At 40.3% G+C, this 22,584-nt stretch overlaps 3 protein-coding genes across 3 annotated transcripts in view; 1 reads left to right on the forward strand and 2 right to left on the reverse strand.

The window, feature by feature from the left end:
• Positions 1 to 22,584, forward strand: part of LOC134823189 (polyunsaturated fatty acid 5-lipoxygenase-like) — a 1,185,970-nt gene that overhangs the window by 784,383 nt on the left and 379,003 nt on the right. The gene's annotated exons all lie outside the window — the stretch shown is intronic.
• LOC134823716 (uncharacterized) lies at positions 1,337 to 13,832 on the reverse strand. The gene is made up of 18 exons (XM_063835249.1): positions 13,748 to 13,832; positions 13,118 to 13,390; positions 12,069 to 12,194; positions 11,838 to 11,984; positions 11,608 to 11,733; positions 11,041 to 11,229; positions 9,343 to 9,573; positions 8,735 to 9,175; positions 8,464 to 8,526; positions 8,002 to 8,274; positions 7,710 to 7,877; positions 7,207 to 7,395; positions 6,514 to 7,038; positions 6,158 to 6,346; positions 5,423 to 5,968; positions 4,940 to 5,233; positions 4,647 to 4,835; positions 1,337 to 1,431 (listed from the first exon to the last, which is right to left on the reverse strand). The coding sequence occupies exons 1-18, from the start codon at positions 13,830 to 13,832 to the stop codon at positions 1,337 to 1,339; spliced, it is 4,149 nt and encodes a 1,382-aa protein (XP_063691319.1).
• On the reverse strand, positions 17,941 to 19,469 carry LOC134823337 (uncharacterized). Its single transcript, XM_063834765.1, has 3 exons — positions 18,823 to 19,469; positions 18,316 to 18,674; positions 17,941 to 18,149 (listed from the first exon to the last, which is right to left on the reverse strand). Exons 1-3 carry the CDS (start codon positions 19,282 to 19,284, stop codon positions 18,029 to 18,031), a joined length of 942 nt encoding a protein of 313 aa, XP_063690835.1. The 5' UTR covers positions 19,285 to 19,469; the 3' UTR covers positions 17,941 to 18,028.

The following is a 22,584-nucleotide window of genomic DNA, read 5'->3' on the forward strand; positions in this document are numbered from 1 at the left end:
TGGGTTCAGTGGCTTCTTTATGTACATCTCCATGGTTGGGTGGTTATGACTCATGTACCTTGAGGAGTTCTGTTAGCAGGGTCAGTCTTTTAGAGACGGGGTCGAGGTTACTGGTTAACTGATCATGATTCATGTTTCTTTTGTACTGATAATAAAATCTGTATTTTCTATTATATAATATATTTACTATTTAAGTATTTGTATCACGAGAAAGCGAAAAAATAACCATGGCCTCGCACAAAGCAATTACAAGTTTTTGATAATAAAAATGATTTTATCTGTGGTTGATTACTGCACTTGTAAACACCTATAAACGGATAACAATTAGTTTCTGTTAAAGTGTTAGCAAGCGAAATAAACGTTGACCTTACCTTTGTTAGAGCTGGTAGTTGCGATCAGCCTCCCGTCTTAAAGTCACGTACAGATGCACTGGAAGATTCTGACCAATTGGCCAGCAAACTCTGAGCTAAATAGAGAAAATTGTATTTAAATCATACAGACATAAATTTGAAAGAGGTAAATTTAGAAGAGGGATAATTCAGCAGAAGGCAATGAAACAGTTGTTATTCTGCCTTCTCATACGTCACCAGATTGTCTACATTCGTTAATGTTAATGTTAATAATAACATAATAACAATAATGTCTGGAATTTTTCGAGCAATTTCCTCAGACTCATGTTTCAAATGTGTACGAGAGCATATCCAAACATTACACTGCAATTAACATATTTAACCAAAACTGCCAGCATACTACGAAGCGTAAGACTATGGATGGAGTACTTCAACTCCGAGACTGAGGCCGCCAGAACGCATCAAATTAGGAAACAAACCACAGCTATAATAGCGGACCTAAACATAAAGATCGGCTACCTACAAGCATCTGCAAACAATCATATATTAATGATATATGCAGCAGTCGGGGCCGGGGCTGACCATGTAGAGACTAGTCCCCTGCAAGAGAGAGAGAGAGAGAGTGGTCCTCATATGATTACTGTCATATCACTGATTACCCAGGTCCATTGTATTAGCTTAGTCTCCACTTCTCTCGCTAAACCCCTCGCTTTTGTTAGATACCAGGCCAATAAACCCGCACACAATAAAATATCATAGCAGCGTGTTACAAAATCTTATACGAGACCACGACCACAAACTAGGCGGTATCCTCCGTGAAAGCAAGATCATAGTTACATTATCACACAAAAGCACCAATAACAGTACCAGGACACAAAACGGTTGGTTACTTGAAGCAGATAAGCTGCATGTTACGGTGCATACAGGATCACAAGAGTTTGTCTCCTCCCTCTCCCCCTCGTCTGATTATACCCCGCTCCAAGTCTTTATGATACGTCAGACTTGTTTATAGCAAAGGTAGGTATTATAAAGGAGCTACACTGGGCAGGGTGAATGATAGTCCAACCAGGTGGGACGGACCCTGCAGGGGACTGGGGTGTGACAAAAGAACCGTAATTGGGACAAATGGGACTGCGTTATAATACACGATACAACAGTCAACATCGGGTCATGCATTATGGATGTGTAGCAGATTGTAATGGTGAGATAGCGAGGTTGTTAGTAGGATTCTGGTTAGCCTTATTGTGGCTAGCTAATAGCACTACAACAACATGGTACTGAATAATAAAATTAATAGAAAGATAGTTGTTCAAGTAGACTGATCTGTGCAGCTCACTGTACATGATCAACAGAGACCATGATCAACAGAGACCATGATCAACAGAGACCATGATCAACAGAGACCATGATCAACAGAGACCATGATCAACAGATATCATGTTCAACAGAGACCATGATCAATAGAGACCATGATCAACAGAGACCATGATGGATGGCATTGACTGTAGTACGATTGTCATTTCCACCTCATTGCTGATTAGAAAAAATGATCAGTGCAAGCTTGTTTGATCCTGATGTTATAGTTTCTAAGTCTTTGTGATAATACAGCGCCACAAGTGCAATATTTATATAAAACACACGAGATAACTTCACATCTGGTAAAAAGACTACCATAGATTTGAAAGGCTTGATAATGGGAGCCACATAGAAGACGAGTGTAAGCTAACAGTGTCTGCTAACGGTGGTCTGCTAACGGTGGTCTGTCTAGCTGCCTGCACATCGTAATCAGTCCAATGTAGACTGTAGCTCAAGTGTTCAGCAATTATGTTAGACAACCATCACCTTCAGTTATACAACCATCAACTTCAGTTAGACAACCATCACCTTCAGTTAGACAACCCTCACATTCAGTTAGACAACACTCACCTTCAGGTAGACAACATCACCTTCAGTTAGACAACATCACCTTCAGTTAGACAACCATCACCTTCAGTTAGACAACCATCACCTTCAGTTAGACAACCATCACCTTCAGTTAGACAACCATCACCTTCAGTTAGACAACCCTCACCTTCAGTTAGACAACCATCACCTTCAGTTAGACAACCATCACCTTCAGTTAGACAACCATCACCTTTAGTTAGACAACCATCACCTTCAGTTAGACAACCATCAACTTCAGTTAGACAACAATCGCCTTCACTTAGACAACCATCACCTTCAGTTGGACAACCATCACCTTCAGTTGGACAACCATCACCTTCAGTTAGACAACCATCACCTTCAGTTAGACAACCATCACCTTCAGTTAGACAACCCTCACCTTCAGTTAAACAACCATCACTTTCAGTTAGACAACCATCACCTTCAGTTAGACAACCATCACTTTCAGTTAGACAACCATCAACATCAGTTAGACAACCATCACCTTCAGTTAGACAACCCTCACATTCAGTTAGACAACCCTCACATTCAGTTAGACAACCATCACCTTCAGTTAGACAACCATCACCTTCAGTTAGACAACCATCACCTTCAGTTAGAAAACCCTCACATTCAGTTAGACAACCCTCACATTCAGTTAGACAACCATCACCTTCAGTTAGACAACCATCACCTTCAGTTAGACAACCATCACCTTCAGTTAGACAACCATCACCTTCAGTTAGACAACCATCACCTTCAGTTAGACAACCCTCACATTCAGTTAGACAACACTCACATTCAGTTAGACAACCCTCACATTCAGTTAGACAACCATCACCTTCAGTTAGACAACCATCACCTTCAGTTAGACAACCATCACCTTCAGTTAGAAAACCCTCGCATTCAGTTAGACAACCCTCACATTCAGTTAGACAACCATCACCTTCAGTTAGACAACCATCACCTTCAGTTAGACAACCATCACCTTCAGTTAGACAACCATCACCTTCAGTTAGACAACCCTCACCTTCAGTTAGACAACCATCACCTTCAGTTAGACAACCCTCACCTTCAGTTAGACAACCATCACTTTCAGTTAGACAACCATCACTTTCAGTTAGACAACCATCACCTTCAGTTAGACAACCATCACCTTCAGTTAGACAACCATCACCTTCAGTTGGACAACCATCACCTTCAGTTAGACAACATCACCTTCAGTTAGACAACCATCACCTTCAGTTAGACAACCATCACCTTCAGTTAGACAACCATCACCTTCAGTTAGACAACAATCGCCTTCAGTTAGACAACCATCACCTTCAGTTGGGCAACCATCACCTTCAGTTGGACAACCATCACCTTCAGTTGGACAACCATCAACTTCAGTTAGACAACCATCACCTTCAGTTAGACAACCATCACCTTCAGTTAGACAACCCTCACCTTCAGTTAGACAACCATCACCTTCAGTTAGACAACCATCACCTTCAGTTAGACAACCATCACCTTCAGTTAGACAACCATCACCTTCAGTTAGACAACCATCACCTTTAGTTAGACAACCATCACCTTCAGTTAGACAACCATCAACTTCAGTTAGACAACAATCGCCTTCAGTTAGACAACCATCACCTTCAGTTGGACAACCATCACCTTCAGTTGGACAACCATCACCTTCAGTTAGACAACCATCACCTTCAGTTAGACAACCATCACCTTCAGTTAGACAACCATCACCTTCAGTTAGACAACAATCACCTTTAGTTAGACAACCATCACCTTCAGTTAGACAACCATCGACTTCAGTTAGACAACAATCGCCTTCAGTTAGACAACCATCACCTTCAGTTGGACAACCATCACCTTCAGTTGGACAACCATCACCTTCAGTTAGACAACCATCACCTTCAGTTAGACAACCATCACCTTCAGTTAGACAACCCTCACCTTCAGTTAGACAACCATCACTTTCAGTTAGACAACCATCACCTTCAGTTAGACAACCATCACTTTCAGTTAGACAACCATCACCTTCAGTTAGACAACCCTCCCATTCAGTTAGACAACCATCACCTTTAGTTAAAAAACCATCACTTTCAGTTAGACAACCCTCACATTCAGTTAGACAACCATCACCTTCAGTTAGACAACCATCACCTTCAGTTAGACAACTATCACCTTCAGTTAGACAACCATCACCTTCAGTTAGACAACCATCAACTTCAGTTAGACAACCCTCACATTCAGTTAGACAACCATCACCTTCAGTTAGACAACCATCACCTTCAGTTAGACAACCATCACCTTCAGTTAGACAACCATCACATTCTGTTGGACAACCATCACCTTCAGTTAGACAACCATCACCTTCTGTTGGACTACCATCACCTTCAGTTAGACAACCATCACCTTCAGTTAGACAACCATCAACTTCAGTTAGACAACCATCACCTTCAGTTAGACAACCATCACCTTCAGTTAGACAACAATCACCTTCTGTTGGAATACCATCACCTTCAGTTAGACAACCATCACCTTCAGTTAGACAACCATCACCTTCAGTTAGACAACTATCACATTCAGTTAGACAACATCACCTTCAGTTAGACAACTATCACCTTCAGTTAGACAACCATCACCTCCAGTTGGACAACTATTACCTTCAGTTGGACAACCATCACATTCAGTTAGACAACCATCACCTTCAGTTAGACAACCATCACCTTCAGTTAGACAACCCTCACATTGAGTTAGACAACCATCACCTTCAGTTAGACAACCCTCATCTTCAGTTAGACAACCATCACCTTTAGTTAGACAACCATCACCTTCAGTTAGACAACCATCACCTTCAGTTAGACAACTATCACTTTCAGTTAGACAACCATAACCTCCAGTTAGACAACCCTCACATTCAGTTAGACAACCCTCACATTCAGTTAGACAACCCTCACCTTCAGTTAGACAACTATCACTTTCAGTTAGACAACCATCACATTCAGTTAGACAACCATCACTTTCAGTTAGACAACCCTCACCTTCAGTTAGACAACCATCACCTTCAGTTAGACAACCATCACCTCCAGTTAGACAACCATCACCTTCTGTTGGACAACCATCACCTTCAGTTAGACAACCATCACCTTTTGTTGGACTACCATCACCTTCAGTTAGACAACCATCACCTTCAGTTAGACAACCATCAACTTCAGTTAGACAACCATCACCTTCAGTTAGACAACCATCACCTTCAGTTAGACAACAATCACCTTCTGTTGGACTACCATCACCTTCAGTTAGACAACCATCACCTTCAGTTAGACAACCATCACCTTCAGTTAGACAACCATCACCTTCAGTTGGACACCTATCACCTTCAGTTAAACAACTATCACCTTCAGTTAGACAACCATCACCTTCAGTTAGACAACCATCAACTTCAGTTAGACAACCCTCACATTCAGTTAGACAACCATCACCTTCAGTTAGATAACCATCACCTTCAGTTAGACAACCATCACATTCTGTTGGACAACCATCACCTTCAGTTAGACAACCATCACCTTCTGTTGGACTACCATCACCTTCAGTTAGACAACCATCACCTTCAGTTAGACAACCATCAACTTCAGTTAGACAACCATCACCTTCAGTTAGACAACCATCACCTTCAGTTGGACACCTATCACCTTCAGTTAGACAACTATCACCTTCAGTTAGACAACCATCACTTTCAGTTAGACAACCATCAACTTCAGTTAGACAACCCTCACATTCAGTTAGACAACCATCACCTTCAGTTAGACAACCATCACCTTCAGTTAGACAACCATCACATTCTGTTGGACAACCATCACCTTCAGTTAGACAACCATCACCTTCTGTTGGACTACCATCACCTTCAGTTAGACAACCATCACCTTCAGTTAGACAACCATCAACTTCAGTTAGACAACCGTCACCTTCAGTTAGACAACCATCACCTTCAGTTAGACAACAATCACCTTCTGTTGGACTACCATCACCTTCAGTTAGACAACCATCACCTTCAGTTAGACAACCATCACCTTCAGTTAGACAACTATCACATTCAGTTAGACAACATCACCTTCAGTTAGACAACCATCACCTTCAGTTGGACACCTATCACCTTCAGTTAGACAACCATCACCTTCAGTTAGACAACTATCACCTTCAGTTAGACAACCATCACCTCCAGTTGGACAACTATTACCTTCAGTTAGACAACCATCACATTCAGTTAGACAACCATCACCTTCAGTTAGACAACCATCACCTTCAGTTAAACAACCCTCACATTCAGTTAGACAACCATCATCTTCATTTAGACAACCCTCACCTTCAGTTAAACAACCATCACCTTTAGTTAGACAACCATCACCTTCAGTTAGACAACCATCACCTTCAGTTAGACAACTATCACTTTCAGTTAGACAACCAGCACCTCCAGTTAGACAACCCTCACATTCAGTTAGACAACCCTCACATTCAGTTAGACAACCCTCACCTTCAGTTAGACAACTATCACTTTCAGTTAGACAACCATCACCTTCTGTTGGACTACCATCACCTTCAGTTAGACAACCATCACCTTCAGTTAGACAACCATCAACTTCAGTTAGACAACCATCACCTTCAGTTAGACAACCATCACCTTCAGTTAGACAACAATCACCTTCTGTTGGAATACCATCACCTTCAGTTAGACAACCATCACCTTCAGTTAGACAACCATCACCTTCAGTTAGACAACTATCACATTCAGTTAGACAACATCACCTTCAGTTAGACAACCATCACCTTCAAGTTGGACACCTATCACCTTCAGTTAGAGAACCATCACCTTCAGTTAGACAACTATCACCTTCAGTTAGACAACCATCACCTCCAGTTGGACAACTATTACCTTCAGTTAGACAACCATCACATTCAGTTAGACAACCATCACCTTCAGTTAGACAACCATCACCTTCAGTTAGACAACCCTCACATTCAGTTAGACAACCATCACCTTCAGTTAGACAACCCTCACCTTCACTTAGACAACCATCACCTTTAGTTAGACAACCATCACCTTCAGTTAGACAACCATCACCTTCAGTTAGACAACTATCACTTTCAGTTAGACAACCATCACCTCCAGTTAGACAACCTCACATTCAGTTTAGACAACCCTCACATTCAGTTAGACAACCCCTCACCTTCAGTTATCAACTATCACTTTCAGTTAGACAACCATCACATTCAGTTAGACAACCATCACTTTCAGTTAGACAACCCTCACCTTCAGTTAGACAACCATCACCTTCAGTTAGACAACCATCACCTCCAGTTAGACAACCATCACCTTCTGTTGGACAACCATCACCTTCAGTTAGACAACCATCACCTTCTGTTGACTACCATCACCTTCAGTTAGACAACCATCACCTTCAGTTAGACAACCATCAACTTCAGTTAGACAACCATCACCTTCAGTTAGACAACCATCACCTTCAGTTAGACAACAATCACCTTCTGTTGGACTACCATCACCTTCTGTTAGACAACCATCACCTTCAGTTAGACAACCATCACCTTCAGTTAGACAACTATCACATTCATTAGACAACATCACCTTCAGTTAGACAACCATCACCTTCAGTTGGACACCTATCACCTTCAGTTAAACAACTATCACCTTCAGTTAGACAACCATCACCTTCAGTTAGACAACCATCAACTTCAGTTAGACAACCCTCACATTCAGTTAGACAACCATCACCTTCAGTTAGACAACCATCACCTTCAGTTAGACAACCATCACATTCTGTTGGACAACCATCACCTTCAGTTAGACAACCATCACCTTCTGTTGGACTACCATCACCTTCAGTTAGACAACCATCACCTTCAGTTGGACACCTATCACCTTCAGTTAGACAACCATCACCTTCAGTTAGACAACCATCACCTTCAGTTGGACACCTATCACCTTCAGTTATACAACTATCACCTTCAGTTAGACAACCATCACCTTCAGTTAGACAACCATCAACTTCAGTTAGACAACCCTCACATTCAGTTAGACAACCATCACCTTCAGTTAGACAACCATCAACTTCAGTTAGACAACCATCACCTTCAGTTAGACAACCATCACCTTCAGTTAGACAACAATTACCTTCTGTTGGACTACCATCACCTTCAGTTAGACAACCATCACCTTCAGTTAGACAACCATCACCTTCAGTTAGACAACTATCACATTCAGTTAGACAACATCACCTTCAGTTAGACAACCATCACCTTCAGTTGGACACCTATCACCTTCAGTTAGACAACCATCACCTTCAGTTAGACAACTATCACCTTCAGTTAGACAACCATCACCTCCAGTTGGACAACTATTACCTTCAGTAGACAACCATCACATTCAGTTAGACAACCATCACCTTCAGTTAGACAACCATCACCTTCAGTTAGACAACCCTCACATTCAGTTAGACAACTATCACTTTCAGTTAGACAACCCTCACCTTCAGTTAGACAACCATCACCTTTAGTTAGACAACCATCACCTTCAGTTAGACAACCATCACCTTCAGTTAGACAACTATCACTTTCAGTTAGACAACCATCACCTCCAGTTAGACAACCCTCACATTCAGTTAGACAACCCTCACATTCAGTTAGACAACCCTCACCTTCAGTTAGACAACTATCACTTTCAGTTAGACAACCATCACATTCAGTTAGACAACCATCACTTTCAGTTAGACAACCATCACTTTCAGTTAGACAACCCTCACCTTCAGTTAGACAACCATCACCTTCTGTTGGACTACCATCACCTTCAGTTAGACAACCATCACCTTCAGTTAGACAACCATCACCTTCAGTTAGACAACTATCACATTCAGTTAGACAACATCACCTTCAGTTAGACAACCATCACCTTCAGTTGGACACCTATCACCTTCAGTTAGACAACCATCACCTTCAGTTAGACAACTATCACCTTCAGTTAGACAACCATCACCTCCAGTTGGACGACTATTACCTTCAGTTAGACAACCATCACATTCAGTTAGACAACCATCACCTTCAGTTAGACAACCATCACCTTCAGTTAGACAACCCTCACATTCAGTTAGACAACCATCACCTTCAGTTAGACAACCCTCACCTTCAGTTAGACAACCATTACCTTTAGTTAGACAACCATCACCTTCAGTTAGACAACCATCACCTTCAGTTAGACAACCCTCACCTTCAGTTAGACAACCCTCACCTTCAGTTAAACAACTATCACTTCAGTTAGACAACCATCACCTTCAGTTAGACAACCCTCACATTCAGTTAGACAACCCTCACATTCAGTTAGACAACCCTCACCTTCAGTTAGACAACCATCACTTTCAGTTAGACAACCATCACATTCAGTTAGACAACCATCACCTTCAGTTAGACAACCCTCACCTTCAGTTAGACAACCATCACCTTCAGTTAGACAACCATCACCTCCAGTTAGACAACCATCACCTTCAGTTAGACAACCATCACCTTCAGTTAGACAACCCTCACCTTCAGTTAGACAACCCTCACATTCAGTTAGACAACCATCACCTTCAGTTAGACAACCATCACCTTCAGTTAGACAACCATCACCTTCAGTTAGACAACCATCACCTTCAGTTAGACAACCATCACCTTCAGTTAGACAACCATCACCTTCAGTTAGACAACCATCACTTTCAGTTAGACAACCATCACCTTCAGTTAGACAACCTCACCTTCAGTTAGACAACCATCACCTTCAGTTAGACAACCATCACCTTCAGTTAGACAACCCTCACCTTCAGTTAGACAACCATCACCTTCAGTTAGACAACCATCACCTTCAGTTAGACAACCATCACCTTCAGTTAGACAAACCATCACCTTCAGTTAGACAACCATCACCTTCAGTTAGACAACCATCACTTCAGTTAGACAACCATCACCTTCAGTTAGACAACCATCACCTTCAGTTAGACAACCATCACCTTCAGTTAGACAACAATCACCTTCAGTTAGACAACCATCACCTTCAGTTAGACAACCATCACCTTCAGTTAGACAACCATCACCTTCAGTTAGACAACCATCACCTTCAGTTAGACAACCATCACCTTCAGTTAGACAACCATCACCTTCAGTTAGACAACCATCACCTTCAGTTAGACAACCATCACCTTCAGTTAGACAACCATCACCTTCAGTTAGACAACCATCACCTTCAGTTAGACAACCATCACCTTCAGTTAGACAACCATCACCTTCAGTTAGACAACCATCACCTTCAGTTAGACAACCATCACCTTCAGTTAGACAACCATCACCTTCAGTTAGACAACCCTCACATTCAGTTAGACAACCATCACCTTCAGTTAGACAACCATCACCTTCAGTTAGACAACCATCACCTTCAGTTAGACAACCATCACCTTCAGTTAGACACCATCACCTTCAGTTAGACAACCATCACCTTCAGTTAGACAACCATCACCTTCAGTTAGACAACCATCACCTTCAGTTAGACAACCATCACCTTCAGTTAGACAACCATCACCTTCAGTTAGACAACCATCACCTTCAGTTAGACAACAATCGCATTCAATTAGAAAACCATCACCTTCAGTTAGACAACCATCACCTTCAGTTAGACAACCATCACCTTCAGTTAGACAACCATCACATTCAGTTAGACAACCCTCACCTTCAGTTAGACAACTATCACTTTCAGTTAGACAACCATCACATTCAGTTAGACAACCATCACTTTCAGTTAGACAACCATCACTTTCAGTTAGACAACCCTCACCTTCAGTTAGACAACCATCACCTTCTGTTGGACTACCATCACCTTCAGTTAGACAACCATCACCTTCAGTTAGACAACCATCACCTTCAGTTAGACAACTATCACATTCAGTTAGACAACATCACCTTCAGTTAGACAACCATCACCTTCAGTTGGACACCTATCACCTTCAGTTAGACAACCATCACCTTCAGTTAGACAACTATCACCTTCAGTTAGACAACCATCACCCTCCAGTTGGACAACTATTACCTTCAGTTAGACAACCATCACATTCAGTTAGACAACCATCACCTTCAGTTAGACAACATACACCTTCAGTTAGACAACCCTCACATTCAGTTAGACAACCATCACCTTCAGTTAGACAACCCTCACCTTCAGTTAGACAACCATCACCTTTAGTTAGACAACCATCACCTTCAGTTAGACAACCATCACCTTCAGTTAGAAAACCCTCACCTTCAGTTAGACAACCCTCACCTTCAGTTAGACAACTATCACTTTCAGTTAGACAACCATCACCTCCAGTTAGACAACCCTCACATTCAGTTAGACAACCCTCACATTCAGTTAGACAACCCTCACCTTCAGTTAGACAACTATCACTTTCAGTTAGACAACCATCACATTCAGTAGACAACCATCACTTTCAGTTAGACAACCCTCACCTTCAGTTAGACAACCATCACCTTCAGTTAGACAACCATCACCTCCAGTTAGACAACCATCACCTTCAGTTAGACAACCATCACCTTCAGTAAGACAACCCTCACCTTCAGTTAGACAACCCTCACATTCAGTTAGACAACCATCACCTTCAGTTAGACAACCATCACCTTCAGTTAGACAACCATCACCTTCAGTTAGACAACCATCACCTTCAGTTAGACAACCATCACCTTCAGTTAGATAACCATCACCTTCAGTTAGACAACCATCACTTTCAGTTAGACAACCATCACCTTCAGTAAGACAACCTCCACTATCAGTTAGACAACCATCACCTTCAGTTAGACAACCATCACCTTCAGTTAGACAACCCTCACCTTCAGTTAGACAACTATCACCTTCAGTTAGACAACCATCACCTTCAGTTAGACAACCATCACATTCAGTTAGACAACCCTCACCTTCAGTTAGACAACTATCACCTTCAGTTAGACAACCATCACCTTCAGTTAGACAACCATCACATTCAGTTAGACAACCATCACCTTCAGTTAGACAACATCACCTTCAGTTAGACAACCATCACCTTCAGTTAGACAACCATCACCTTCAGTTAGACAACCATCACCTTCAGTTAGACAACCATCACCTTCAGTTAGACAACCATCACCTTCAGTTAGACAACCATCACCTTCAGTTAGACAACCATCACCTTCAATTAGGCAACCATCACCTTCAGTTAGACAACCATCACCTTCAGTTAGACAACCATCACCTTCAGTTAGACAACCATCACCTTCAGTTAGACTACCATCACCTTCAGTTAGACAACCATCACCTTCAGTTAGACAACCATCACCTTCAGTTAGACAACCCTCACATTCAGTTAGACAACCATCACCTTCAGTTAGACAACCATCACCTTCAGTTAGACAACCATCACCTTCTGTTAGACAACCATCACCTTCAGTTAGACAACCATCACCTTCAGTTAGACAACCATCACCTTCAGTTAGACAACCATCACCTTCAGTTAGACAACCATCACCTTCAGTTAGACAACCATCACCTTCAGTTAGACAACCATCACCTTCAGTTAGACAACCATCACCTTCAGTTAGACAACCATCACCTTCAGTTAGACAACAATCGCCTTCAGTTAGAAAACCATCACCTTCAGTTAGACAACCATCACCTTCAGTTAGACAAACATCACCTTCAGTTAGACAACCATCACCTTCAGTTAGACAACCATCAACTTCAGTTAGACAACCCTCACATTCAGTTAGACAACCATCACCTTCAGTTAGACAACCCTCAGCTTCAGTTAGACAACCATCACCTTCAGTTAGACAACCATCACCTTCAATTAGACAACCCTCACATTCAGTTAGACAACCATCACCTTCAGTTAGACAACCATCACCTTCAGTTAGACAACCCTCACCTTCAGTTAGACAACCCTCACATTCAGTTAGACAACCCTCACCTTCAGTTAGACAACCATCACCTTCAGTTAGACAACCATCAACTTCAATTAGACAACCATCACCTTCAGTTAGACAACCATCACCTTCAGTTAGACAACTATCACCTTCAGTTAGACAACCATCACCTTCAGTTAGACAACCATCACATTCAGTTAGACAACCATCACCTTCAGTTAGACAACCATCACCTTCAGTTAGACAACCATCACCTTCAGTTGGACAACCATCACCTTCAGTTAGACAACCCTCACATTCAGTTAGACAATTATCACCTTCAGTTAGACAACCATCACCTTCAGTTAGACAACCATCACCTTCAGTTAGACAACCATCACCTTCAGTTAGACAACCATCACCTTCAGTTGGACAACCATCACCTTCAGTTAGACAACCATCAACTTCAGTTAGACAACCATCACCTTCAGTTAGACAACCATCACCTTCAGTTAGACAACCATCACCTTCAGTTAGACAACCATCACCTTCAACTATACACTCATCACATTCAATTGAGGAAGCATACATATTACATTTTTGCATCATTCAAAATTTTTAACATTATTTCGCGAATTTTATATTTGATTTTCCATGTCCTATCCGTACATTTACACATTTGAGTGATTATGAATCTGCAACATTATCCCGAAAATATTTTCTTCGGTTGGTTGGGAAATTTAATATAGCCGGCTGTCACATTAGCTTCCACATGTGGCAATGTATATATGACAACGATTAAATCGGTGTGTAGTTCTCGCGCTTTTTTCATGGTCATTACTAATAACGAATCTCCGATTAACGATATAAAATCTAAAATCAGATAAAATGCTCCTGCCCCAGTTCATTGTCTAATAACAATATAATAACATTGAAAATATCCCACTCTGTGTTCATGAAGCAGCTCAATCCTTTTCCGAAACGTCTGGTCTTAGTATTTTTCATCTTCCAACAAGGAAATGCTGTCTACAGCTGTCTAGTGCAACGACAAGGTGACTCCAAATATTACCAGTTAATGATAATGGAAAGAGTCTGTTGATCCACCATTTGCAGGTGATCACTGGTGAACATATTATGGTGTACAGTTGATAGGTTGTTTGAGTCCGTCCTTATTAGCAAGGATCCTGTCTGTCCTGTCTGTCCTCATTAGCAGGGATAATAAAGCAATTATGCAAGAGAGATTTCAATCAACAATACCCTTCCTCCCAATTACGTCGTCGTATTGATTGTTCAACATTTATAAAGCTGCGAGAAGAAATAATTAACGTTCAATATAGTTTCTCAAAATAGAGTTCTAGTGGCTGCGTCCTAAATGGATCCCGTCACATGACGATGTTAAGATATTTAATTCTGGATTGTATTTCCAATTTTAGGTCCAGGGAGACATTAAACATCACAATATGCTAAATAAACAATTAGACACTCATAATCCGCCGTATAAGTTCTTTGAAATTTGCCGCAATATTACGAAACTTACCCTATAATTGCCTTCTCCGACGGACCATACAGGATTACATAATTTCATAAAAACTCTGTTCCTTGATTGACTGTACCCCCGTAAATTGTATAAAACAACCATCATTTCAGTAAGACACCATCACCTTTAAAAAGACAACTATATTTCTTTGTAAAACCCCGATATCATTTAAAGAAGCAGCAATGTCATTTGTCGACTTTCCACTCCCAACTGTAATACTTTGTACTAATCTCAGTTAAATGTTAATTAGTTAATTAGTAATTAGCATGTTCAGTTAATAATAATACTTATACTCGTCTTCCAGTCGATCTTCTCTCTTACATAAAAGCAGAATTGTCTTGCCGCCCGCGACTAAGCAGCTATTAGACTAATTTGGGTTAATTACCAACAATAAATAAGAACAATTAATAATAACAATTAACACCATTAAATCAAGTGACGCTTCATGCTACGCTTCATCCTGTCTGATGGTCTTGATCTTGGATTGACACCCTTGATGCTTTTATCGATTTTCAAATATAACCTTGTGTTTTATTATGGACCCCTTTCGGAGTTGGAGCACGTCGGAGTTGGCTAGGACCTGTTCTCGGTGGTTAAATCCTTGGAGAGAGTTATTCCCGTATGGTACCTTAACCCCTCACTACTAGTCGCTTGGCTGAGGTGGAGTCTAACAAGTGACTAAGTGAGCGGGCGGGCCGCAGCACGCTTGTTGTCGGAATCTGCAGTAACAACTATCTGTTTGGTCTACAGAGAAACCTTGAGGTAGATACATGAGCAAACAAACAACTATGATGACGAAGTATCTCGCTGTCCTGTCCGTCAAATAATTTATTGACAACTAACACCTTTACTCGTTTTCCATTCTTAAAATTAAATTGTACACCATACCGGCAGCTGTATTTTAAAGTTCTTGATTTGGTGGTTTGGGCGTAAGATATGAATGTTTCATCAACAGCCAATCTAGATTTCAGGCGACTAGAATTATTTGAACAATAAACATCAATAGTTAAGGGGGGGGGGGGGGGGGGGGGGGGGGGGGGGGGGGGGGGGGGGGGGGGTGGGGGGGGGGTTCACCCTGATTTTTTGTGAAACTTGGTTTCGAGATAGCAGTTGACCAACAAACTAGGACCGGTGACTGAACTTTTTAGGGGGTCCCAGACCCTTACCGCCCAACGGTGCCCGCGGGGCAGCCACGCTGGTCCAAATTAGGCCCGATTTAGCCAAATACCCTGAACATGCCCAAAACCCAGATTTTAGGTGCTCTACTTGTAGCTAGTGATCCCCTGAACTAGTATATGAAATTTCATCAAGATTGGACAAAAAACGACTGAGTTATGAGCCTAAAAACCATATACCCATATTTGGGCATACGCACCTAATTTGATCGATTTTGGCCCATAAATTGATCAAATATCAATATTTTTGAATGAAACCAACTTTATATGATTATGAAAGGTAAGCCTAAACTACACATCTTCTATGATTGTCAGCTCAATATCTACCTAATTGTGGATTCTGTGTTAAAATAATCGCAAAAACAAAAAAAAGAACAAAATCGCCCATATCTCAGTTCGCAATATTTGCGAAACAGACTTCGCTCAAAACAATAGAACTCAATAGGGTTTCAATATTTTTTCATGAAATTTTCAGAATCAACGTAGAATTGCTTCATGATCTTAAGTTTTGGGACAAAATTTTGAGTTAGGCCTTCAAAAAAATTTGGCGGCCAAATTCTGAACTTTGCCCCCCCCCCCCCTTAAAGTAAAGCAAATACGTTTTAAAGTAAAGCAAATACGTAAAGTAAAGCAAATACGTTTTTCAGTAAGATGATCATCACCTTCGATTAACAAATAGTCTCTAGTCAGTAAAACGAACGTGACCATTGACCAGTCACTTTTAACAAAATGGTTACTAGACGGCACCAGCGACTCCGCCAAACACAATTAAGTCTGAGGTCCGCGGGAAAATAAAAGGCTGAGCTACACATGAGCTCACTAACAAAGTTGAAATGACCGATTGTCTTGCAGGCTAAGAATAAAATAACTCTCACAAGACGAGCTTAGCTCCCAGCACTATATCGGTAGGAAATCATAAAATTGTATATGAAAATGTTACGGACAATAAAATCAACAAATGAGAGAGGTCGACTAGAGTCTAGACGTCTAGACGTCTGTAGGTATTTATGGAGACAAATTAGCAGGGAAGAAATTAAGAAATCTGTCGGTAAAGTTGACATTACGTCGGAAGATGGAGGCCATGTTGACTGAACTAAAATAGGGATGAAACAATCGGGGATGATTGCAGAAATAAAACTAAAAGCAAGATGGGCGGACGGTCACTTACCTTACTTACCTGTCATGAAACAAAGATGCACTCATGCAATGCCGGCTATTAAGTATTAACAACGAGCAGATCACATTGTTCAAGTGTTGCAGTTACTTAACATTGCCAATTCTCCCAAGATATCGAGAGTGTCCTGGTAATCGATTAACGTTGAATTATACTATGTTTAAGAAAATCACGACAGTGCGTCGTGAGGTAAGTGCCAGGAGGACACTGGTATTTTAGAGAGCGTGATTTGGTTTCAACTTCGGCCAACGTCTTAATTATGTGAATAATTATTTTAACAATCTTGGAAAAATTTTCGACCGTTCTAAATTAGGGTTTTATTCTTGAAAATGCTTGGTTTTTAAGTCTTGCCCGACTTACCTGAACATTTTTAAACCTATACTGGATTTCCCTACTGAACACTACAAAAATAAAATTGAAAATAATTGTGGAAGCTAGAGGAAGGTAGATCTTGTTTGATGGAATTTAAGTAAGTGCAGTAACGACTGCTTATAACTTAATAGCACAATAACCATCATAATTGGCACAGGCATACCATTTGACGCCAAAAGACAAAGATATGTATTATATTTAACTGAGCAAACGTCATACATCAATGATAAACATTTGATCAATGATGTGTATGACGTTTGCTCACTTTATTTTTAGTCGTGGTCGATCACAAGTCACAACTGGGCAGTTAAGCAGTTACTGAGGAATCTGCTAAACTTCGGTTTTATAAATTGCAGGTTAAATTTGTTGTTATCTCCAGGGTATTCCTTCCTCATTTATTCATTCGTAAACCACCTTTAATACAAAGGTAAAGAACAGAGGTAAATTGGTCATCAGAATCTAAAATGTCAGATACAATAATGTAACAATTCGACAACAATCCTCAATCCCACACACTGATCACTCCCTTTCACTCCTCTGTGATATCCAGACGAAGTTTCACAGCCGCCTCTTCCTCAAACACTCCCTTCACCTCCTGCCTGCAATCCCGCCACTTCTGCTTCCAGACCTGGATGTAGGGCACCTCTATCCTGATTGGGGACTGGTTCATTAACCAGCCAATGTTTACGAATATCATAGTATCCTTATTACATAATTATAATTATAAAACATATAATTATGTTTTGATTTAAAACATAAATAAACCAAATATTAACTGCACGCAATTGAAATATAATTCAAATGAAAAGTAACAACCTGGTCTTATAAAGAAGAGCTCGGCACGTGACCACTTTCCCAGCTGGTGCTACACAGTTGTAGGTTGCTGCCATCTTGTTCTCAACTGAATTCTCTTCTCCCCAGGCGTAATCATACCCAGCCGACACGTCCATGTAGATCTGACCATCAGAAACGAACGGCACCCCAGCTGAGAACTGTGTCCCCATGGTTATGGAGACATAAGCTGAGTGAGAGAAGTAGGAAGTTTCCGTTACTGTCTCTTCCACCATGAAGCTAGTAGATTGCTCCCCACTGCCCTGCTTGTTGTCTATGTGCTGTTCTCCTACTTTCTCAGGAGTGTACTCTATAAGTTTACCTGCCTCGAGATCGTACTCTACCTGGGTGGTAAACATTTGGTATCATTGTATAAATCTAGCCTTGCTGATTTCAGAACACACGGCCGCAACTTTTGGAAAATGTAGATTGTTGAGATATCGTGTTTTTAAAGCAGCCATGTAACTAAATTAGTTACATAAAATAGAGTACCTTCTCCAGTGCCCACTTGCTGTTCCTGACTGGCAGATACTCATCACACTCCGACAGACATGACCTCAGCTCTGAGCTTCCTTCCTCCGGGTTAGAGGACATCCAGGTGTCCCTTCGGTTGATAAACTTGGTATCCTCCGCGTCCACGTCTTGTCTTACTGTTACAAATTCAAATTTAAATTTGTCATCGCCCGAGATGGTTAGCTTGATGCATTTAAGATACCAGATACGCGGCAAATTTCTTACAATGAACCAGTCAGTTCCGCCACTCTTGAAATTATTGTAGTAGTTGTCGAGAGGTTCCGGTGCTGCAACTTCTTTCCCGTCCCGCCCGATGAAAGTGATGTAGATGTCACTTCCTGTTCCACAGAACCAGCAGCCAGACGTTTTAACGGCCACGTGATAGTTTACAAGTACTGCAGAGGCAAGGGGTTGTAAAACGAGGATTAGGAGAGGAAACATCGTTAGGATTCTGTTATCAGTGTTTTCTATTCACAGTGTAACAGGTTGAATATCTTTTCGGAGTGATGAAAATAAATGCTCCCTGGTGCTTTAGAATTCTTTAAATATCCCACATCAAATATAACAATGCAGCCAGGTTATGTATCACTGAAAAGTGTCACCATCCTGTTGGAAACTAAAACTTGTGGATTTTCACAAGTCTTGTAGTTTTTCGCAAGTCTATTATACCTAGGTAAGTATAGTAAAGGATTATAGAACTGAATTACAAGGTGAATATGGGACATCTGTTGTTGAGTGAAGTTTACTGAACGTATATGTTAATCAAATAATGAAGTTTTGTGGAGCTATATGGCACAAAAAAATGGCACATAGTCAAAAGAACTAAAGTCGAAATAGAATTTCTTAACTGTCCACACCTTCAGAATTCGTGGTTGACGTGGGAGGAAGAAGGGAGCTGGCACAGAGTTCAACCCCACACTAATAACAGTGTTTGTGTAGGACCAGGCTCCATGTTCTATTTTTCAGGACAGCGCCTTACACTTAGAGTCTCATAACTTAGGGTCCGGACCACAGAGTCGATGTTTCTGAGTAACTTTTTACCTTCCATTGAACAAAGAAATTATCGAGTACAGCTCATGTCTCAACTCGAGTCAGCTATTTGATGAGGGGGCAAATAGGCACAATGCCAACTGGCTAATTGATGTTGGATTGAAAGTTTTTCTCAGTAAATTTAGCCCGTGCGGCACTTCTACTCGATGTGTTACGTTGATAAAAATTAAGTCTACTTATAAATTGACTACCTTGATTTAAATACTACCTTGATTTAAATATTAATATTTCCACAGAAGGACTAGAAATATCAGTGTATAACAAAACTGATGATTTTAATTTTCATGTTGTATCCCTTACATTTCCTCACAGTAACATCCCAACCGAGGTTGGCTACAACGTTTTTTCAAGTCAAGTTCTTAGATATGGTAATGTTTGCACTAGATTGGATATCTTTACCTCCCATCTTCACAAAATATTCAAAATTCTAATTGATAGAGGATATAGCCGTGATAGACTGATTAAAGGCATTAAACGTTGTCTGAGGAATCAGGAAATATGACAACGTTTTCAGGAAGTTCGGTATTCTAGATGACCGTAACATTATTAAAGAACTCCCCTGATATCTTTTGATTTATTGAAACACAGGTACTAACTCTGCTAAACTGAACAAATTCTGAAACTTAGGCGAATAAGTGTACAACGTGCTAAACCGAAGTTCAGACTGACCAGTGAAAATGGGCGAGCGTACCAAGTGTCATTTTAATTAGAAGTTTTAGTCAGTGATTTATTATTGAAGCTTGTAATTACAATATCTAATGCTCCTATAAATACTTTAATTAATTGTTTGTCCCGTTATTCTTTTTCCTTCCTCTTTTCCTTGTCATCCCCTTTAGTTTTAAGATTCTTGCTATAAATGGCTACAGCTAACACTATTAATGCTAAGTACCAAACAACAAGTGGGAGGTGGATCGTTGGTATACCATTAAATCGATTTAACACCGCAATTCCAGTCGCAAGCCTGGGACCACTACTAGCATAGTCACAACATCTACAAAGCTGCCATATAGCTAGCCTGACTGACAATTTTCTCGACTGACTGACAATGTTTCTTCTTTTTGCCCATTTAGAATACAAAGATTAGTACATTTTAGCTTATGATTAATATTATATTTTTACCTATAGTTTACCTAGACTAGATTGCACAGTTGTTATTTATTTCTTAACTTTCCCCTTTCGAACTTTGTGACGTTCATATTTACCCACCTTGATAAGTAAAAAGTATTTATACCCACTACCCAAGATTTATTACTTCCAACTTACTTCACCTCCACATTCTTATGTCAATTCCAAAAAACTCCCTTGTTTACAGTGCTTTAATTTGTTAACCAGTTCATGCGAACTGTTTTTATCATTCTTTCAGAAGACATTTCCTGTTTTAGTTTTTTTCTTTCAGAAAGAAATAAACAGGAGTAGAGAGGCCAACTTGCGTATCTATTTCTCAAATCTAAGGTTTTTGATAGTACCCTAGATTTGACTCTTTTGTTTACTTTTCTTCAAAGAAAGGTTTCCAACATACTCGATCTGAATTTTGAATTTTCTACACTGATGGTTTTGGTAGACACGTCCGTCCTACAATTCATTCTTTCAGTTTCATTTATATGTGAGCAAATAATCAGCACAGAAATGACTTCCTTGATGTAAGCCTTTGAGTTTGTATACGATTTATATTATATAGTATAATTAGTGGTCCACAATAACGTTCACGGCAAATTCACGAAAGTAAAAAGTGAACAATTTAAAAGCGCAAACACTAATCTGGGTTAAATTTGATTAACGTAAATTTGATTAACGTACAGATACGTTTGAACAACTTTATGCAATGGTGAATGAGATTCTGACTTTGATAATTGATTGGGCTACTAATAACGGGCTTAAATTAAATGCTAGCAAAACTAAATACATGATCTTTACAAATAAGAAAACTGAGGATATAGAAATTTACATGGGAGGTGAACGATTAAAGCAAAGTTATCACGAAGTTTCTTGGTGTGATCATTGATACCAAGCTAAATTGGGCCCACCACATTAGACGTTTAGCCACTAAAGTGTCTAGAAATGCGGGCATTCTCTACAAACCCAAAGGCTCAGTAGTCAGTACCTAACAAAGCACTTAAGTTGATATACAACAGCTTTGTTCAGTCTCACTTGTACTACTGCTGCACAGTTTGGGGAACAAGATCACTAAACTCCGTAAAAAGAATCTTCTCGGCCCAGAAAAAGGGCATTCGCGCTGCAGACAACCAATACCACCGCTATTTTTATGACAAAGACCTGAACAGTACACCTTCACACACAGAGGAAATTTTCAATAAACTAGAAGTATTAGCGTTACCGAACGTGATAGCTAAATGTATATTTATTAATTATGATTGAGCTTAATGCACAAAGTATATTCTAACACTGCACCACCAAATATTATAAGAATGTTCACTGTTTCAAACTTAAACGCACCTAGAAGAGAACTGAGCTTCAGTTCTTTGCAGAACCAATACCATTTAACCGTTTATGTAATTCAGACAAGAGCATTTCTTACATTGGGCCTAAGTTATATAACAAAACGGTCATCATTATTAACAAGGACAAAAATACGTCATGACTTGCCTACAAGACAAATTCGTAAATTCATTCAAGTCTACAGTCAGCAAGCATGTGCTTACTGCACAAGCACTTAATATATTACCGGATGTA

The sequence above is a fragment of the Bolinopsis microptera genome, chromosome 11 (genome assembly GCF_026151205.1).
Source record: "Bolinopsis microptera isolate Bmic1 chromosome 11, MBARI_Bmic_1.0, whole genome shotgun sequence".
NCBI lineage: Eukaryota > Metazoa > Ctenophora > Tentaculata > Lobata > Bolinopsidae > Bolinopsis > Bolinopsis microptera.